Source organism: Peromyscus maniculatus, chromosome 14 (genome assembly GCF_049852395.1).
Source record: "Peromyscus maniculatus bairdii isolate BWxNUB_F1_BW_parent chromosome 14, HU_Pman_BW_mat_3.1, whole genome shotgun sequence".
NCBI classification, from domain to species: Eukaryota; Metazoa; Chordata; class Mammalia; order Rodentia; family Cricetidae; genus Peromyscus; species Peromyscus maniculatus.
Genome location: NC_134865.1, coordinates 52,787,146 through 52,808,307, shown reverse-complemented (window position 1 = coordinate 52,808,307; position 21,162 = coordinate 52,787,146). Strand labels below are relative to the sequence as shown.

The 21,162-nt window shown below is 45.0% G+C and overlaps 1 protein-coding gene across 1 annotated transcript in view; it reads right to left on the bottom strand.

The window, feature by feature from the left end:
- Nucleotides 1-9,048: 9,048 nt before the first annotated feature.
- Nucleotides 9,049-21,162, bottom strand: part of Exd2 (exonuclease 3'-5' domain containing 2) — a 36,448-nt gene continuing 24,334 nt past the window's right edge. The window contains exons 5-9 of the mRNA XM_006973099.4: nucleotides 17,185-17,516; nucleotides 15,663-15,769; nucleotides 15,306-15,441; nucleotides 13,532-13,888; nucleotides 9,049-10,397 (exon numbers count right to left, since the gene is read on the bottom strand). Of these exons, the coding sequence (XP_006973161.1) occupies nucleotides 10,181-10,397; nucleotides 13,532-13,888; nucleotides 15,306-15,441; nucleotides 15,663-15,769; nucleotides 17,185-17,516 (1,149 nt within the window). The 3' untranslated portion in view covers nucleotides 9,049-10,180. The remainder of the gene's footprint in view (nucleotides 10,398-13,531; nucleotides 13,889-15,305; nucleotides 15,442-15,662; nucleotides 15,770-17,184; nucleotides 17,517-21,162) is intronic.

The following is a 21,162-nucleotide window of genomic DNA, read 5'->3' as shown; positions in this document are numbered from 1 at the left end:
AAAGCCTTCACCCACCGGTCCCAGGGCCTCTCGCTGCAGTGGGTGCACTCTTCTGCCCCCACCAACTGCATACGAGCCCCAGAGGGCCTTAGGCTGTCCCCCAGGGGGCTATGGGAAGTGGCGGGGGGGGGGGCAAGAGGACAAAAAGCCGTGACAATCGGACAGGCGGCAGCAGATGGAGATGAGTATGTGGCGGAGCAGACACAGACCACAAGGGATGGAAAAACAGCTCCAGGGAAAGACAGAGCACAAAAGCCAATAAAAGTGTAACAAACACGAGAGCCAGACAAGCCTGGGGAGAAACCATCCAGAGAGGCTGGCTCCCATCCGCGGAGTCAGGTCAGAGAGGCGGGCTGGAGGCAAGAGCACTGGCCCAACATAAATCTCCTGGGAAGGGTCCCTCGCCTTCCAAGCTGCTGTGCTTATTGGCTGCAGCAAGCAGAATCTATTTAAAACAGACCAGGCACTTTGCCTCATTCCATCTCCCTGCCCAGAAAAGGCTGCCGCCAAAGGCTGAGGGAACCAGTCCAACACACATCACAGGCTGAGTGGGAAGAGCCCACCCCACCTCCAATGACCCCTTCTTTCATGCCACGGCACCCCCTAAGCCACCAGGTCACCCCACTGTTAGCATTCTGAACACGGCCTCAGAGCCTCAAAGACTTTCTTCAAGCTTGTCAGAAGGCAGACGCTGCTCAGATGGGAGGGGCGTTATGTGAGGGTACGCTCAGAGGAGCAGCCCAGCAGCGAGGATGTTCTGGAGGATGGAGGGATCCCAGCGGTTACACAGAGGAGAGACGTACAAAGACAAGAATAAAAGGGCTCAGGAAGCCAAATGGTCTTGAGTGGGAAGATGCCAGCAATGCCACTCCCTTCCCCGGGCTGTGTGAGTCTTTGGAAGTGTCAACTTGGGAGAGCTGACCCCCTAGCCACCTGCCACAGAGGAAGTACAAAAGATGGCTAGGAGGCAGAAGTGGCCATACAAAGCCATACTTGCTCCTTTCCCTCCTGGGGGAGGTGGGAGAGTGCACACACACACACACACACACACACACACACACACACACACACACACACACACTTCCCTAGCTCCCTGGGAATACTACTCCATAAGGCTATGCGAGATTTATGTGCTTAAACCTTGTTGTACAAATCAAAGTCTCCTTGCCAGAGACATTGGCTTTTCAAAATAAATTTTAGGTCAACCCTATGTTCAAAGAGAAGGATGACTTGGGAAGGGAAGTAGTTATCCCAGCTTGTATTTGTAAATTTCAAATCAGAATGTCCGGTTTTAAAGGCAGGGAGAGGGGTTCTGTCTAGAGACTCACCTGTACCTTGTTTTTAGAGGCAGCTAAGCACTGCTTAGCAGAAATGCAAGTGGACGTGCTTCAGGAGAGACTAAGGAATTCTGAATCTGGAGTGGGAAATTTCAAACATACAGAACAAAGAGGGGCTGAGGAGATGGACCAGTGGTTAAGAGCATTGACTGTTCTTCCAGAGAACCTGGGTTCCATTCCCAACACCCATCTGGTGGCTCATAACCCTTTGTAACTCCTAGTCAAAGTCTATCCTCTGCAGGCAGGCAAGAGGCATACACAGGGCACACAAATACACACACAGGCTAAACACCCATACACATTTAAAAGAAGAAAAAAATCTAGGTGCACATAGCACCTATTTTTAAGTTGACTTACTAAAATCAAACTTCATGAGGCTTTGCTGTAATCCCTAAATGTGGAGAAATGCTTAGATTCTGAATACCTAATCTTTAGCACTTCTGACCTGGGTTTCCTGCTTGAGTCTGCTCGGGTTAGTAAACGTACAACCTTCCAGTCTGTAGAAGCATATAACATAAAGAGAGCTGAAACTCCGCCTTCCCGCCCCCTTTTCAAAACCAGACTAGGGCCCGAACCCAGGGCCCCAGCACGCTAGGCAAGCCCTCCTTCCCTGGGCTATGTTACCAGTCCTTAGTACTAGTTCAGATTCTTTTAAGAGAGGATCTTGCTAGTCCTGGCTGGCTTGGAACTTGCTTTATAGCCTGGGGTGGCCTTGATGTGCACGGATCCTCCTGCCTTAGCCTTCCAAATGCTGGGATTATAGACATAGGCCATGCCAGATTTAAATTCTAGCCCTTGACAGTTATGTGGGCACACACACCTGACAAAATCCATCCAGCTGTATTCTTCAGATGTATGTTTCTGCTATGGGGGAACTACACTGCACTTCAATATGGTATTAACAGACCCCAGCTCTGTGTACAGATGAGCCGAAACATCACCAGTCTGAGGTGTGCTGGGTGGTTCGGGGAACGTTTGCTATTTGAGAGAACAATGCTCTTAGCGCTTTTGCAAACTTGCTCCTTGGAACTGGCCACCATAGCATGTGCTTTTGGTTAAGCATTCCTCAGCTGAAACGCAACTCCATGCTGAAATGCCGAGAGGATGAGGCAAAATCTTGGCCAAGGTCACGCTCTGCACTTGTATAACGTTTTAAAAAGAAATACTAACCCCCAGTCATCGTCTGAGGTTGTTCCTTTTCTGAGCCAGCTTTGGTCCTGCTCGTTCTATCCAAGAGCTTGGAGGAAGCCCTATGTTCTACAACTCAGGTTTACAGACCTCCAGGGCCAATTGCTGCTATCTTGATCTGAGAGACACAGCGCCAGACCAGGGCTTTCAGTGGCTCTATGGGATATAACAGGATATGTCAGCATTTTAGATGCGGTAAGAGACCCTCTATAGAAGAGGGCAGAAAAATGCACTTGAGTCTTCTTTTTGGCCAGCTGGTCACTTTTTCCTGGAGCAACATAAGGACTCCATTTTGGTAGAAACTCAAGGCTTGTGTCTTTCTAGGAGACTGTGAAAAGAGTTTCATATGGTGCACCTTGGTACAAATCTGTGTTACACAAAGAAAAGCCAACATACTCTTTGGGACTGCAATGAGGAATGGGGATGGATTGGGAAATGTACTTTCTGCCAGATCAGAAGGAATGACATTCGTAGAGGAATCTTTGCACAGCTAATAATGCAAACATTACCTTTATACATGTCTGTCTAGCTGATGCCCAAGTACGAGCAAAGGTGAGGAGGACACAGTCACTGTCGAACCAGGGTTACACAAAGCCCGTAGCCGGAGACTCTTCCCAGGCTCCCTGTGAGCTACTCACAAACTAGGGCTCATGGATGGACAAGATGTTAACATTGTGGATGCCCCGTGGGTTCTCAACACTCATGAAAAAACAAACAACAACAAAACCAGAGACCATTTTTACCTATTGGTTGAATGTGTTCCTTTCAAAGTGCCCAATTCTAGCCAGGCATAGTGGTGCACACCCTTAATCCCAACACTCAGGAGGGAGAAGCAGGCAGATCTCTGAGTCTAAGGCCAGCCTAGTCTACAAAGGGAATTCCAGGCCAGCCAGCGCTAAGTAGTGAAATCCTGGCCCTTCCCCCCCAAAATGGTGGGATGTACTACAGAATGCTTGGACTTAGAGGACTCTCATTTGATACATTAATATATACTTCATCAGTCTAGAAAGTTAAGTGTTTAGTACAAAGGCCTAGAGCTGATGAATAAGGTCATCAGCATGCTCCTCTCTGAACCTCTATTGTATGATAAACTGGGTATAGGAAAAAGCAAAATACCCAGTTAAGTCTATGAGTGGACCTACTCAGGCCCACCACCTGCAGTACCACATGTGGTTAAATCTCCTATCTCAGCCCCTTTGTCTTACTACTAAGTTCAATTTTTTTTTAATTATTGTGGTTTTGTTGTGATTTCTGCTTTATTTTTTGTTTTAAACTTTCGAAATTTTTATGTGTATCGGTGTTTTATCTACATGTATGTCTATGTACCACTTGTGTGCCTGGTGCCCACAGAAGCCAGGATAGGCCACTAGAAACCCTGGAACTGGAGTTCCAGTGTGAGCCACCATGTAGATGATGGAAATGGAACCAGGTCCTCTGGAAGAGCAGGCAGTGCTCTTAACCACTGAGCCATCTCTCCAGCCCCCTTTTGTTTTTCTGAGACAAGGTGTTACCCTGGAGCCCAAGCTGACCTCAAACTCATAGTGATTCTCCTGCCTCAGCGTCCCAAGTTCCAAAAATACAGACGTGAGCCACCTATTACTTGTAAATAATCTTGTTTGTTTTTGGCATCCCTTTGTTTGTGCTTGTTTTTAAAATACTGGTATTTCCAATAGTGAAGTCTGCTGGGTTTTCTTTTTCCTATGATGGGAAATGAACCCATGGTCTTATTGCACACTAGCAAGCACTCTTCTTCTGAGCTGTATCTCCAGCTCAAATTCCTGATTCTTATCCAGCACTTAATGGACACCCTGGTGACATGAGGAGTCAGAACGCCAACTGTGCCTCATCATGTTGTAGCCTGAGAAGGGAGATCTCTGAGAAGCAAAATATAAGAAGTCACTCCGACTAAAAATATCCCGAATCACCATTGTGCTTGTAATAATGCTGACTCCAAATTCAGCAGATTTTTAAAGGGGAGATAGGGTTTATTTGGCTTATAATCCCAGGACACAGACCATTATTGTGGGGATGTCAAAAAGGAACTAAAAGCAACTGCTTATATCCAGAGTCCAAGCAGAGGGAATGTGTACAAGATGCTATGTGTGCTGACCTTACCTTTCTTCATTCTTAAATAGTCTGGGATTGCAGACCTGGGGAATGGTGCTGCCCGTAGTGGACTTTGTCCTTCCCACATCGATTAACACAGTCAGAACCATCCCCACAGGCCCACCTGATCTAGACATTCTCTCAGTGAGACTCTTCGCAGGTGACTGACTGACTGACAATAAACACTGTCGTCCTCACCATACTACACCATTTTCTTTGCATTCTGACTGGTGTCACACTGAGGTCACACCTGCTCCGGCCTCTTCCCATCCATCTCTAGTTCCCAGCTACCATGAGGAAAGCATGTCTTCTCACCACGCCCTCTCTGCCATGATATTCTGCCTCACCATGGGCCCAAAGCAAGGATGATGTTAAGAGAAAGGCAGCAAGCTACCTTCTCAGTAAGGGAGAGAAATTCCAGGACTAATAACAAGGAGGTGGGAAGGAGAGCAAATGCTCCAGGTTAGTCTAGCACCCATCAAACACACAGAGTGGCCTTGATGGCAACATACACCTGAGCAAAGCCACAACCCAGGTAGCACAGACTGGTCCTATACTAAGGAAGTCAGTTTTTTGTTGTTTGTTTGTTTGTTTGTTTTTTGTTTTTTTGGTTTTTGGTTTTTGGTTTTTTTGAGACAGAGTTTCTCTGTGAAACAGTCCTGGCTGTCCTGGAACTCATTCTGTAGACCAGGCTGGCCTCAAACTCACAAAGATCCACCTGGCTCTGGTCCCCAAGTGCTGGGATTAAAGGCAAGTGCCACCACTGCCCAGCTGGAAGTCAGATTTTAATTATCTCCAAAACAATGATCCATTTGGTCCAGTTACCCATAGTGCTGAGTGGCCACCAATCAGAGATGGCCACAGATAAAGTAAACAAGGAAATATGACCAGTGCATTTCCCATCATCTCAATGACATCCTGGCCTCCGAGGAAGTCACTACTGCATCTCCTCACAGGAGGCTGGGAAGGGAGCTTTAGACTCTGTGGGTCACACTGATGTATGCCTGCATGCACCATCACTGTGCTCCAGGACTGGAATGGGTACTAAGTCCAGCCTAGGGGAACTTGTCAGTAGAGTAAGCCAGATTCCAAAATAAAAGCTTATATGTCTTTATACCATTCATGCTGTTAGTCATAACAAGAACCACCCCTTTCTATCCTCCTTTGCCCATTTCTCCCTAGAAAAACTGATTCTGAGTTTTTTAAAAGGTCTAAAAATGACCATTACCTTTTTTTGAAAAATCAAAAGACCAGGGGTGGGGGAGGATTCATTTCAAATACATCACAGAGAGTAATGTATCACAGTTAGTAATATAATAATCATAAACTAACAAATCTTTAGGGAAAAAAAATGTCTCTCCAGCTCCACTTGCCCCACTCCCATTCTTGGGGGTGGGGGGGCGTCCCCTTAACAAGCCATGAGAAGGCTCAGTGGGTAAAGAAAGGCACTTACCAACAAGCCTGCTGACCCACACTTGACCCCTGGAACTCACAGGGTGGAAGGAGAGAACTTATTCCTGAAGTTGTCCTTCGATCTCTACCCACCCACCCTGGCACCCACGAACCCATACACATACAAACACCTCATACACAAAAATGTAAAATACATTTTAATGAGACCTGAAAATGAGACCTAATGATGAGAAATAAAGAATAAACGAAGGAATAAAAAACCCCGAGGCAACGGAAATCAAGAATTCAACCATTAAAGAGGCCAAATAAGAAGCTAAAGGCAAACGCTCTCTTCCTGCTGGGTTTCTAAGAGCTAAGAATGGGGGATTAAGATGGCTTTAGTTCAACAAAACACATTTGTCATCTGATCTCTCCGTGACCTGGGTAAGAATAAGTAACATAGGGCAGCAAATCCCCGAATGCATGCTTCATTCACTATAGAACGACAAGTTATTAAGCATGAATCTATTTTCAAAAAGAATATGTCCATAACCTTATTTTAATAAAAAGATGTTTTTAATTGAAAAAATTTACATTTCAAAGAATTTAAATAAACCACTTCCCAAAACCACTGACCACAGAGGTGGAGATGGAGGCATGGCAATAAAGACAAAAGGAAGCAGAGAAATAGCCAGGAGTCGGGGCGCACACCTTTAATCCCAGCACTCAGAGGCAGAGGCAGGCGGATCTCTGTGAGTTCAAGGCCAGCCTGGTCTACAAATCGAGTCCCAGGACAGCCAAGGCTACACAGAGAAACCCTGTTTCCAAAAACAAACAAAACAAAACAAAACAAAAATACAAAAAAAGCAAATGAAGCAGAGAAGCAGCCCAAAGCCACCAACACGACAGCCAGGGCACGAAGGGACCGTTCCATCTAACAGAAGCTCAATGTTCAGGACACTTGGAGCTTAGGGGTCAAAAAATGAATTCCCTTAACATGTACTCTACTTCTACGCTGATATTAATTAGTACTCACTGCCACAGTGACACCCTCAATTCAGTTTCTAGAGTTCTGTCCTAAAGAAATTATCAAGGACAGAGTAAGAAATACACAAGAAAGCTCCTCTTCACATAACTGGTAATGAAGGATTCGAAACAAAAGAGTATGGGGCTGTATAACCAAAGGAAGGAGAGCTACCAGAAATACGTTAACATTGATTTTCATTGGTTTTCTGTTGTTGTGTTCTGTTCTGAGACAAGGGCACATGTAGCTCAGACTGGCCTTAAATTCACTATGTAGCTGAAGATAACCCTAAGCTTCTGATCTTCCTACTTCCACTTTAAGGGCTGGCGTTACAGGTGTGAGTCAGCACACTTGGGTAGAACTTTATTTTCAAAGATAGAGTAAATTACTTGTGATGCCATGTCAGTGAATGAGGAAAAAAATTAGGATGCACACACACACACACACACACACACACATTCTGTTTAAATATTATATACTTCGTTGTTGTTGTTTTGGGGAGGGTTGTTTTTCAAGACAGGGTTTCTCTGTGTAGCCCTGGCTATCCTAGAACTCACTCTGTAGACCAGGCTGGCCTTGAACTCACAAAGATCCACCTGCCTCTGCCTCCCAAGTGCTGGGATTAAAGGTGTGCACCACTACATCTGGATGAAAATTCTTAAGGATATCACCAAAGCTTAGCTCTGCTCTAGACAGGAGGATGGATGATTGCTAATTCTTTTTTTTTTTTTTTTTTAATTTATTTACTATGTATACAGTGTTCTGCCTGCATGCCAGAAGAGGGCACCAGATCTCATTACAGATGGTTGTGAGCCACCATGTGGGTGCTGGGAATTGAACTCAGGACCTCTGGAAGAGCAGCCAGTGCTCTTACCTCTCAGCCATCTCTCCAGCCCTGATTGTTATTCTTTCTTTAGGCTCTTCTCTAATGAGTATGTACTCACTGGGTAATCCAAGCTAGCTTTGAGTTCAACCTCCTTCTGCTTCTTCCTCCTGCATATAGAGACTACAGAAAAGAGCCACCCGCACACGGCTTCATGTACTTTATACCAGAAAAATAGATTTAACCTGAAATTTCTCATTTAAGATGGCAACTTTCACTGGGCAGTGATGGCTCCAGCACTCAGGAGGCAGAAGCAGGCAGATCTCTGAGTTTGAGGCTAGCCTGGTCTTCAGAGGGAGTTCCAGGACAGCCAGGACTAAACAGAGAAACCTTGTCTTAAAAAAAAAAAAAATTAAAAAAGATGACAACTTTCACTCTTAGGAAAAGGCTCCAAATTTCACGGTGGCCTCAGAATATAGATTCCAACCTAGAAGGCAACTCTTCCGGGAAGGGAAAGGACCTGGGTGCTGCAGACTGGCTCTCTCCTCCATGTGCCGCTGGTGCCCTTGCACTGGGCCTCGCAGGGGAGCCCACTGGAGAGCCTGCTCTTATAAAGCTATGGAAGTGACTCAAAATTCACTTCAAATATTTGGAAACACAGGTCACAAGTTACATTTAGTGACCACGTGTAAAAGTTGCTTATTTCTCAAGAATGGCTATAAAAACAAATCTATGCACTAGTGCCATCTTGTGGGAAGCCTGGCAAGTACCATGACCAAGAAGCAAGCTGTCTTCCTGTTTCATCTCTGGGCTTTTCAAAAACGTTCTGAGTTCCCCCTGCCAGGAGGTCGGCACTGTGATAATCCACTGTATTAAACACAGATCCCAAAGGAGCTGGTACTAGTCGTTTTTAAGATGTCTAGTCTTGATCCCAGAAATGTCTGTGAGAGGAGAAGTGGGACTGTAGGGCAGAGGGGCCAGAGTGCAGGACACACACGCATTTGTGGACTGCAAAGCCAGGCCAAGGGCTTGTGGTACAGTGTGTGTGGTACATCCATGTGGAAGTGTCACACGATGCAATGAGGCAGGGACCCTGCCCAGTAAGTGCAACTCCCCCAAGAACACTTGCTGACTTATGACGTCAGAAGAAGAGTTTTCCCATTCACAATCAGCAAGCCTTGTGCTTTGAGGTCATTTTATTTATCAATGTCAGATCAGTTATAACCAGCTTGGGTACAATTCCAAAATAGAACTCTTGTTGGATTCTGGCCATAAAATTTTTTTCAAGCTTGTTAAGATCTTATAAAATAAGAAAGTTTTCCTAATAGTTTAGAAAAAATACTAATTGCTAATAAATTGATTTCATACTCAAAGTAGTAGTCTAACATTTTGAAAGATGAAACATTACCCTTTTAAACTTCGAATGTATCAGTTAATCTCGGTGTCCCAGGCTCCAGGGGAGGAGAAGTCCTCACTCTGTGACCTGGCCAGATGGCTCTGGGAGGGGATTAAGTGCTACAGAGAGGTCAGTATTGCAAATGCAGTAGAACATGAACACTAAGGGACTGGGCACTGACTCTGAGAAGTGAGAATCCTCAGAAGCAGGACAGGAGGTACCAACAAGCAGACAGCCAGTGGAGAGGCTGAACAATGCTCAGAGCTCTCCTAGGAACCGGTGTCTACTTGCCAGCCCCACCCAGCTGAAAACTCCTTCCCAGAAAAGGACTTCCCCCGGACAGGGAAGACGCACGGGGCAGCAAGCGGGGCTTTGGGCCTGTATGCACAGGTGGGGACATTTTCAAGCATGTAAGATAAATCCAAGTACCAGTTGGGATGGACCCAAACAAATGAATATGGAGCAAGAAAGATTAAGTCATGAGGTTGAACTGGGAATATGAATCTGACTCTGGTCACTTCAACTCCAGAAGAAAGTTCTCTCCCTGCCCCAGAGAAAGCAACGCAGTGGAGAAGGGAGAGAATCAGACATTTTCCCAGAGCCTGCCAAGTCACTCGAGAGAAGTCTTCACTTTCCCTCTTAACAGGAAAAGCAGAGAGCGAGAGAATCAAGACCAAGCTCTCCTTGCACACAAAGACAGGAGAGAAAGGAGAAAGAAGAGACTCCTCAACTAAAATTCCAAACCATAGGCTCCCCTTAAAACAGCCTCGCTCCATCAGAAGTCCCTGGGTTGGGATAGCTTAGCATTCTGAGCCGGTCACCTGGGCTTCCTTCCACCAATGACATTAAACAGTAGGAGGTATTTGGACCTTGGCTCCAGCTTCCTGCCTGTCCTGACCTGCAGGGAGCAGCAGTCACGACAGCTGGATGGGAAGGTCGTCGCCGTACTTCCGGAGCAGCTTCTGATGGTTGTGGTCCACTGACCACTGTTGGGGCAGATGCTTAGGCTGCATGGAGTCCAGGAAGTGCTGGCGCCAGCGGCTCTCCAGCTGCATGAGGGAGCGCAGGCCACCCTCGCTGTGCCGCTGTACCACCTTCAGCCCGTGGGGAATATAGCTCTCATTGTATATCCTGCCAAAACATGAAGGTGCAGAAGGTCTGAGCTAAAAAAGCACAGGGCAGTCTCACGGGCAGATAAGAGACAGACCCCCAAAGACACACTGCTTTAATGTTTTCAAACTATCTTTTCCCTCACATCTTAATATTTAGCATATATAAGGCTCACACTGAAGGCTTTTGGAGTTTTGAGTTTCACTGACAGGAAGACCACATACCATCAGCCCTAGAGGGAAACTACTGCCTGGCTGGTGATGGGTGAGGAATGTTGATCTTGTATTTGCTGGACCAAAGCTACTCAGAAAGTAGCTTACTTCTCTGTAAGCTATTAATTATTTATGCTAAACCATACCCAGTATTAAAACAAGGCTGTTAAATCAGCCCACATAGTCTGGCTTCTCAGAACACTGCCAACCCTGGGTGTGAAATTTGAGGTGGTCCACATCTTTAGTGCCTTCTTCCTCACACACACACACACACCCCAAAAAAAAGTCAGGCCACATTGGCAGGGAGTGTTTCAGTCACAGTGAGATGTTCCTATGGCTGCTCAGCTGTGCAAATGGTGTACTGCAGAAAATGAACCCCTGCCTAGCCCGCAGCTAGACAGGAAAGCATAAAAACTGCTAACACTATGTGAACAGAGCTTCCCTCCACCTCCTCCAAGGGGTAAAGGCCACCTTTCTCAAAAGGGCACCTTGCTCCCAAGCTTCTTTCCCCTCAATATCTATATTCCCAGGCCTCCATCCAAGCCCCCGCCAGATGAGCAACTTTGGGCTCGCCCAATATTTGCAGGGGTTTTATTATTTGCCTCATCAGCTTTGCACTTCTTTTTTCTATCTCGTTTGTGTTTTGAGACAGGGTGTCTCTATGCAGACCTGCCTGTCCTGGAGCTTGATATGTAAACCAGGCTGGCCTTGAACTCACACAGATCTTCCTGCCTCTGACTCCAGAGTGCCAGCATGCCCAGCCCCATACACTTTCAATCTGTCTCCAAACAACTTGTTCTCAGTCTCAATCTATCATCTAACTCAGGGACCTGCTTATTAAAAAGGTCTATGGTCAGCCAGACATGGCAGTGCACACCTTTAATCCCAGGACTTGGGAGGCAAAGGCAGGAGAATCTCTGTGAGTTCTAGGACATCAGGACTGCCAGAGATGTCAGAGAGAACTGTTCTGAGGGGAAAAAAACCCCAAACCTTTGAACAATTAAAAAAGTAAGACATAAGTAAAAAGTCATTAAATTGCTATTAGAAATAACAAGCCAATTTATGTAGTTTATGAGTTTATGAAGTATGAGCTGCATACTTCAGTGTATCTTTAAGTATTTGTTCAGGATATATTTGCAGGATCTCTGAGCTGTGGTAGATCAGTAGTATGAGTGAAATAAACACCTTTTGAATAAATAAATAAATATTTGCTGCCATAAATAAAGTTTTTACGTTTTTATTATTGATAACAAAACACTGTAGGCAATCAGCCTCATTATCAGAGTTTTATGGGACTCTAATCCTATAGAAAACTGATAGCTGCATAGTAACCCATAATGCTTACTGTTGGAGCCATGTACACGTTCATGCCTCAGGATCATAAACTTCTTTTCTTTTTAATTTATTTTTCTATTATCAGCTTGATATAGTATAAATTCTTATCCTAGTAGTGAAATGTTTCATTGAGGCTTGCTCAGTAATTGAGTAAAACCAAAATCATAAACTTCTTGTTTAGAAACATTGAGGTATGTCGTATTAATTTAACTATGTACTCATAGGGAAGGAGGGGAAATGAGAAAGAAAAGAAGAAAAAAGACTAAATAGGACAGCAGTATGCTCAAAATTCTACCCAGTGGGTCCAGACACCACGTGCAGTAAGACAAGAAGTATGAATGAATGCACTGGTCAAAAATCTCACAAATCTAGGTATGAAGTGAGAGACACAAAACCACACATACTCTACTTCGTGGCAATTCAGAGATTTCAGGGTATTAATTGGCTATTATTTTCATTTTATGTGCTGATTTTAGGATTTACCTCTATAAAAGAATGCATGAGCCGGGCGGTGGTGGCGCATGCCTTTAATCCCAGCACTCGGGAGGCAGAGCCAGGCGGATCTCTGTGAGTTCAAGGCCAGCCTGGGCTACCAAGTGAGTTTCAGGAAAGGCGCAAAGCTACACAGAGAAACCCTGTCTCGAAAAAACAAAACAAAACAAAACAAAAAAAAAAGAATGCATGAGACCTAACTACACCCAACACAATTGGCAAATCTCTCATTAAAAAAAAAAAAATCATATCTTATTTAGGGGTGTGTGTATGTGTGTGTGCGTGTATGTGTGTGTGTGTGTGTGTGTGTACGTGCACGCGCGCGCAAGTGTGCCATAGGACATGTGTGAAGGTCAGAGAACAACTTTTGAGAATTATTTTGCATTCTTTCAATCTACCACGCAGGTCCTAGGGATCTGAGCAAAGCTGTCAGGCTTGCCAGTATGGTGATATTTTATTGTGCTGAAATGTGATTTTATTTGTATGTTAGTAAATAAAGTTGCCTGGAGATCAGAGGTCATAGCCATTAAACAGAAGTCTGACAGTGGTAGCCCACGCCCTTAATCTGATCACATGGCAGGCAGAGTCTCTGTGTGTTCAAGGACACAGCCAAGCATGGTGACACACGTCTTTAATCCCAGTACTAACCATAGAGACCTGGAGGTCTGTATAGACAGGCAGGGATGAGGAAGTCATATGGTTGTGTTTAGAGTCAATGAGAAGGCAGAACAGAAAGGCAATAAAAACACAAGTCACACAGGAAGAAGATCTCTCTCGGGAAGGACGGCAGCAGTGAGTGGTAAGCTAAAGGGAGTCCTGGCTCTTGCTCTGATCTCTTGGGCTTTAACTCTGCATTTGGCTCTGTGTTTCTTATTTACTAAGACTGTTTAGAAATTCATCTACATGGCAGCAAGCACCTTAACCAGCTGAGCCATCTCACCATCTCTCATGGAAACAACATTCTCAGACTGTTTGAGTCGACCCCATGGTACCTTATACAAACAGACACTAGATTACTAAGCACTGGGATTGTGACAAGCATTGTCATGACGCAGTGAAGGCTGCTGTCACTGGGCCATGCCCTATCCTTTCTCTGATTAGAACAGTAAGCTGTACCTGGTCTCCAGGCTGGCGGCCTCTCGAAGCATCTCCTCTGTAACAATATCCGTGTTATAAAACTCCCTGAGTGCATGCAGCAGCTCTTCTCTCCGATGGGCAGGCAGGCTTTCTGCATTGAGCAGGGCTCTGGCTCCAGAACGCACTTGCCTACGCTCTAGGTCTTCCAGCAGGCGTAAGCCCTCCTCTGAGCCAATGGGAGCCTGGAACTCCTTGGCCAGCTGCTGCTTCAGATGGTTGTCATAGTAGTTGGAGATGGCATGGCAGGAGGTGCAGAGCAACAGCACATCATGGGAGTTGTGGTCCTTCATCTCGATGGGGAAATGCTTGCGGTACTCGTGTGGAATGATATTTTTCCTGGAACGAGCCCACCCCAAAAGCAGTGCTCATTAATTAGCTTATGATACAGAGCACATCTGGAGCCTGCAGGTGAGCTACTCCGAGTCTGACCTGGACCTGAACATGACTGGGAAGGCCTGGGCAGCAGCACTCAATGGAGGTCACATGAAGGCAACACTACCCGAGTCACTCTCCGGCCCGTCTGCCTGCCTCATCTACCTGTGCTTCTAGGGTCCTCTCTCCGTAAAATAACTACAGCCTCCCTGCTGTCAGGCTCCAATGGCAGAGGCTAGTAACAACCACCATGTGCCTAGAAAGGAGAGTCTCAGAGAAATGAAATGGTATTGTAAGGGCTTGTCATCCCTCACAGGAACTCTCAAAAAGCCCGGTAGGCTGAGTCAACCTTTATCCGAGGACTCCCTCACTCTGACACCACCTCCCGGCTCACCAAGGCTGTCACCATTCTCTAAGTAGAACTAAGTTCTCAGGAAAACCTCTCAGTGGCAACAGTTGTCCCACTTCACAGAGAAATGAGAAATGAGGAAAGGGAATTATTAAAGAGTAGCATGGTGGCACATGCCTGTAATTCCAGCACTTGGAAGGCTAAGTCAGGAGGATAGCCACATTCAAGGATACACAGAAATCTTCTGTCTCAGGAGGCAGAGGCAGGTGGATCTCTGAGTTCAAGGCCAGCCTGGTCTACAGAGGGAGTTCTGGGATAGCCAAGGGGCCATGGAGAAAGTCCAAGCACAGGTACTCAAGCCCAGTGGTCAGCCTCATGTTCACTGTGGGAACCCTAATGTGAAAGAACAGCCTTGGGAAACTCTGAACACAATACTAAGACTCAGAAAGCTCGAGGGCTTGAGGGAGGGATACAGGGGTATAGCTTCACGGTCCCCCTCAAGGGGGACAGAGGCCATTAGAGATGGCCAGGCAGAATGCTGAAGCTGTTAGGAAAGCTGGAACGTTTGTAGAGCTAGGTCTCTCTGGGTGGTGGCTTGAAAAAAAAAAAAAAAAAAGGTACCCAAAGGAAGTGGCGCTAATGGGAGGTGTGGACTTGTTGGAATAGGTGTGACCTTGTTGGAGGAAGTGGGTCACTATAGGGGCGGGCTTTGAGGTATTCTACACTCAAGCTATACCCAGTGAGACAGTTCATTTCCTGTTGCCTGCAAGTCAAGATTTAGGACATTCGGCTACTTCTCCAGCACCATAGAGCAACCATGATAATAATGTACTAACTTCTGAAAATGTAAGTCACTCCAATTTAATGTTTCCTTTATAAGAGTTGCCTTGGTCATAGTGTCTCTTCACAGCAATAGAAACCCTAAGACACTGCCATGTGGGAAAACTTAACCAAGGCATCTTAGGGCTCAACATGGGACTACACAGGCAATTTCCACAGGAGAAAGGTTACTTAGTCTAACACTATACTCACCGGATGTAGGTATCTGTCTTGCCACATACAACACACAGGTTCTCCTTGACCATCAAGTAATAATCTCCTGGGGATTCAGGTCTTCCTGCAGGTTCAAACTGTAGCCTGACCACAAAAGGGTCTTGACTCACCAGCTCTTGGGAAAAAGAAGAGACATGAGTGCTGGGCTGCTCCCACCTCCGCTCCCAGGAAGCACTCTTTAGTTATTATTGTAGTGTGCTCACAGAGAACTCTGGGTTACGACTACCTAGTCCCACACATCTCAAGGTCTCTTTGCTTTCCTCCATTCACTCTTTTCTACACCCCACTCACATCAAGACCCTAATTATAGGTGAATATGGCAGATGAGTCTCACACCTCCAATGCCTTTGTCCAGGTACCACTGGGCTTTCCTCCGGTCACAGGTGCACAGGGGCTGTCCATCAGGAGCTTGGAGAAAGCAGTTATCATAGAGAGGTGATTTCCTGCAGGGAAAAGAAATCTCATACTGAAAGCTGTTGGTCAAGCTACCCAAGACCGCCCCCGCCCCCACTCTCTTCTGAGTGATTCAAACTATTTTCAACGCCAGAATCAAACACACTACATATGGAAAAACAGGCAGGAAACCAGTCAGTCCTCACTAGGAAGCTGAGCTACAAATGAACTCTTTTTTTTTTTTCTTTTTTTTTTTGGTTTTTTCGAGACAGGGTTTCTCTGTGTAGCTTTGCACCTTTCCTGGATCTCACTCTGTAGACCAGGCTGGCCTCGAACTCACAAAGATCCGCCTGCCTCTGCCTCCCAAGTGCTGGGGTTAAAGGCATGCACCACCACCACCCAGCTACTAATGAACTCTTAATGTCTCTAGTTTTTACACTTCTGGACTGAGACACTGGTGAGTGATCTGGGAGTTGTTCACAGAGCTCTGCTGTGAATGAAAAGAGGAACAGAGCCGGGCGGTGGTGGCGCACGCCTTTAATCCCAGCACTCGGGAGGTAGAGGCAGGCGGATCTCTGTGAGTTTGAGGCCAGCCTGGTCTCCAAAGCGAGTTCCAGGAAAAGCGCAAAGCTACACAGAGAAACCCTGTCTCGAAAAAACAAAAACAAACAAACAAAAAGAAAACAGGAACAGAGCACCAATGAAGTGCCAAATGAATTAAACAGTAAATAAAATTGTGAAAGTTCAAGATGAAGTAATGGGGGCCATGTGGGTTGATTTCTGGCTCACATGCAATGCTTCCTTCAACTGACTCTTCTTATTCCTAAGGTGCCATGCTCCAGGGATCACACTTCCGCTCAAAAGCACTCACTACTTATCCTCCTCAGGAGGTGTCAGTCACACAGGAGACTCAGTAGTACACAGTGGAGTCAGCGTGGGGCTGGAAACACTCTAAATGAACAAGAAATCTGAAGCACTTCTCCTGGTAAGTATGAGGTCTTCCTGTTATTCATGCTCATAGCATTCTCAATCAAGGGATAAAATTATATCCCCTTTAAATATGTCATTATCACGTATGTGTTTGGGGGAGAGGCATACACATTGTGCTTGTAGAGGTCAGAGGACAACTTTAGGAGTCACTTCTCTCCTCCTACCATGTGGGTCCTGAAGACTGAAGGCAGGTCATTAGGTTTGGCAGCAAATGCCTCTACCTGGCAAGCCATCTCTATGGCCCTTGATCTCTTCTATAGGTAGTTACAGGCTTAAGGTGGTACCATGGTCAGTGACAGAGCTAAGGAAAGTTCTCTTCATTTCTATTCCAACTGACAAATAGAAAAGTTACAGAAGGGGAAAAGAAAAATACACAAATAAAGAGAAGTATAGTCCAACTGTCATCAAAAGCAGGGAAAGGTTCATTAGCCCTGGAGAGTCTCTGCTCTTCATCAGCAGGGATCATATGGGTTACCTGGCAGAATAGCCCACCCCCAGGGGCTTTCTTTTATTCTTCCTGGGGTCTCTCCCTGTGTTGTTGCCTGGCACCATTCCATTGGGCTTAGTCTTCCTGTATCTTGACCTCTGGTGAGGTTCCAGTACATCCCCATTAATCTCTTCACACAGCCGGCTGAGTCCCTTGCTTCGGAATGGGATGTCTACCATATCCCTGCATTTCTCCAAGACTTTCCGACAGCTGATTTGGTCACTGTTTCCCTCCTCACAGGAATTTCTAGAGAAAGGGTATCCAAGAAGATGGAGAAAGAGAGCCACTGAAATCTGCGCATCCCTGGCAGCATAAGTCACCTGAAGAGAAAAGTCAGAGGTCAGTGGGATGCGGAAGACAAGCCACAGAGAGTACAAAGTCAATTACAAGTGCCTTGGAACACCACTCAGGCTAGCATTTGCTTAGCAGCATAAAACCCTGGATTCAAACAACCCCTACTCTCTCTCAGCATTTTGCTTTTAATCCAGCACTTTGGAAACTGATTCGGGAGGACTGCCTCAAGGTTAAGACCCAATTGAGCTACAGTGTGAGGCTCTATCTCTAATACAAAACCAAACAGAAATAAAAGTCTGCTATGGCAGCTGAATGGATAGTTCAGTCAGTAAAGGACTTCCTTGTCAGCATGAAGACACAAGTCTGATCCCCAGAAATCATGCAAAAAAGCTGGTATGGTGACATTCGCCTGTAATCCCAGAATTGGAAAAACAGAGACGGACAAATTCCTGGGGCTCCTAAAACTGTCTAGGATTAGTGATATGCCCAGCTTTGTCCTTTTTGAGACAGAATCTGGCTATATAAGTTGGAATGGCCTTGAGCTAGAGACATTCCTGACTCTAGTTCCCAAGGGTAATTTCAGAGGTATATGTGTTACCATGCCTTGCATTTTAAATAGGTAAACTTTATTATATAGAAATTAATCTTAATAAAACCATTTCACTTACCACCACTGAAAAGGAAAACAAAATAAAACAAAACAAACAAACAAACAAAAAAAAAAAACAGCCAAGTTTGGTGGCACATACCTTTAAAACCAGCAAAGACAAGCAGATCTCTGTCAGTTTGAGACTAGCCTGGTCTACATACAATTCCAGGTCAACTAGGACTACACAGTAAGATCCTGTCTGGAAGAGCAGCTAGTGTTCTTAACCACTGAGCTATCTCTCCAGCTCCTGTGGTTTAAATTTTTACTATTCTGAGGCAGGAAGAAGTAATTTCTCAGCCCTCTTGTGCAGGCAAGTTGATATGTATTTCATTTATTTATTTATTCATTTATTTTCGAGATAGGGTTTCTCTGTGTAGTGCTGGCTGTCCTGGAACTTGTTCTCTAGACCAGGCTGGCCTCGAACTCACAGAGATCAACCTGCTCCTGCCTCCCGAGTGCTGGGATTAAAGGCATGTGCCACCACTACCCAGCTTTGTTTACTTATTTTTATTTTACTTATGAGTATTTGCCCAAATGTATGTATGTGTGACTGGTGCCCACGGAGGCAAGAGGAGGGTACTGGATCTCCTAGCACAGAGTTAGAATCGAATCGAATCTGGGTTCTCTGGAAGAGCAGCAGTACTCTCAGCTGCTGGGCCATCTCTCCGGCCCCCTAGTCTCTGAAATCTTAACCATTATGCTTATAGTTAGAAAACACAGCACTGTTAAATATTTTGTTACATTTGTTTATTTATGTGTATGTACAGCTGCATGTGCCTGTGTGTGTGTGTGTGTGTGTGTGTGTGTGTGTGTGTGTGTGTGTGTGTGTGTAGAAATCAAAGGACAACTTGCTGGAGTCAATTCTCTCCTTCTAACAAGTGGATCCTAGGGACTGAATTAAGGTTTTCAGGTTTAGTGGCAAGTATTATTATCCACTGAGCCATCTTGATGGCCCCAATTAAGAATTATTAACTCTCAAAAATAAAGAAGAATTATTAACTAACAATAACTTTTGAAAAGTCTCAATTTCCATAGCAATGAGGATCATAAATTTAGCTTCAACTGTGGCAACAATGAACTTTCCCCATTAACTTTTTATTTTGAAAGTTTTCAAGCCACAGAAAGGCCAAGAGAGCAGCCATTCATAACTGTCAGTAACTGCTTTACGCTCATTTTTATTTATTTTGAGACTAGGTCTCACTATGTAGGCCTGGCTGTCCTAGAACTTGCTGTGTAGACCAGTATGGCCTCAAACTCACAAAGATCAATTCATATCTGTTTCCTGAGTGCTGGGATTAAAGTTATATATCACCACACCTGGCTTTAATTCTTTATAATACAAATATCACACATTTTTTTGCTAGATGAATATTAAAGTTAAATTACACTTATGAAGACACTTCACCTTGGGCCAGTGAGAGGGTATCAATGGGTAAAGGTGCTTGCAGCCAAGCCTAACTACCCAAGTTCAATCCCCAGGACCCACATGGTAGGAGAGAACTGACTCCCTCAAGTTGTCCTCTGACCTCCACAAGCACACTGTGCCATCTGGGAACACACACAATAAACACAAATGTAATAAAAAAGATACTTCACCTCTAAATATGTGAGCATGTGTTTCCTCAGACCAGGGAATTCTGCATAATCCTAACACTTAAGAACTTTAATGCTGGCACAACACAAGAGTATTAGTAGATTCATAGCTCTACTGTCTCCAATGGTCCTAATAATATTAGTCTTACAAATTAGGATTCCTGATTCAGTATTTAATCAAGTATCATAAATGGTGCTAAGCTCAGTAGACTGCTTGCCTAGTACACACAAGACCCTGGGTTCAATCCTCTGTCAGAAAAAAATTATAGTAAGAATCACACATGCTGATACCACTGCCAATAAACTATTTTTTACATGTTATCTTTACTGAGCTCTAAGCCATGTGCCATTCAATACACTCAGGTATTTAGTTAAATTATCTTAGCATCCTGGCAGAGCTAAGCAATTACAAAAGAGAATCAATTTCAGGACATTGACCAATCCACAAAGAAAGCTTATATCCTCTAGCAGTTCTCTTTTCCCCACTGAAGCAACCTATTTTGGATGTTTCATGGAAATGGAATCACACACTCTATCATCTCTGTGGCTGGCTTTTCTCACTTAGCATAATTCATAGTCTCATATTCATTCATATTCATTCTCTCTATTTCCTGAGTCAGGGTCTCTTTGAAGACCAGCTTGGCCACAAACTGCAGTGAGCCTCCTGCCTCAGCATCCTGATATAGAGACAAGAGACAGACAAACCCCTAAATGAGTCAGACACAGACAAGGAGCCCCCAGCTGAGAAAGTCTCTCAGTTACCATAACATGGGTGCAAACTCCAAGAGCCAAGACTTCCCTGACGGATCTCCAAAACCACTTGTTCCCTGACACACAGCAAGTCAGGTCCTCATCCTCAGCGAGTTCTCCCTAACTGGTCCCCACTTTTCCTCCCAATTAACAAGCCAACTGCAATTACCTTCTTTGCTCTCAGTTCAGAACAGTGACTCCCTTCTGTACACTCCACCCCGTGGCTACCAAGAGTTTCTTTTGCTTTCATTAAATAAATCCTCTATCTTTTGCTCACTCCTAATTGTCTGTGTAGCTCAATCTTGGTCTGGAGACAAGAACCAGACAGGAAAGAAAAATTTCCAACAGTTACAGCTGTGAGCCACCATGCCCAGCTTTATGTGATATGATCTATCAATATTTATCCATGTTAAAGCTGGGAAGCTGGTACATGTCTGAAATGCCAGCACTTGGGAGACCAAAGCAAGAGGATCATGAGTTATAGCATTTATCCTTTTTATCTGTTGAATAATATGTCATTGTGCACTTATATTACATTTATTTACTCACCAGCTGATGGATCTTATCAGACTTTTTGTGTTTTGTTTTTGTTTTTGAAGACAGGATTTCTCTGTGTAGTCCTTGATGTCCCAGAACTCATTCTGCAGACCAGGCTGGTCTTGAACTCAGGGACCAGCCCA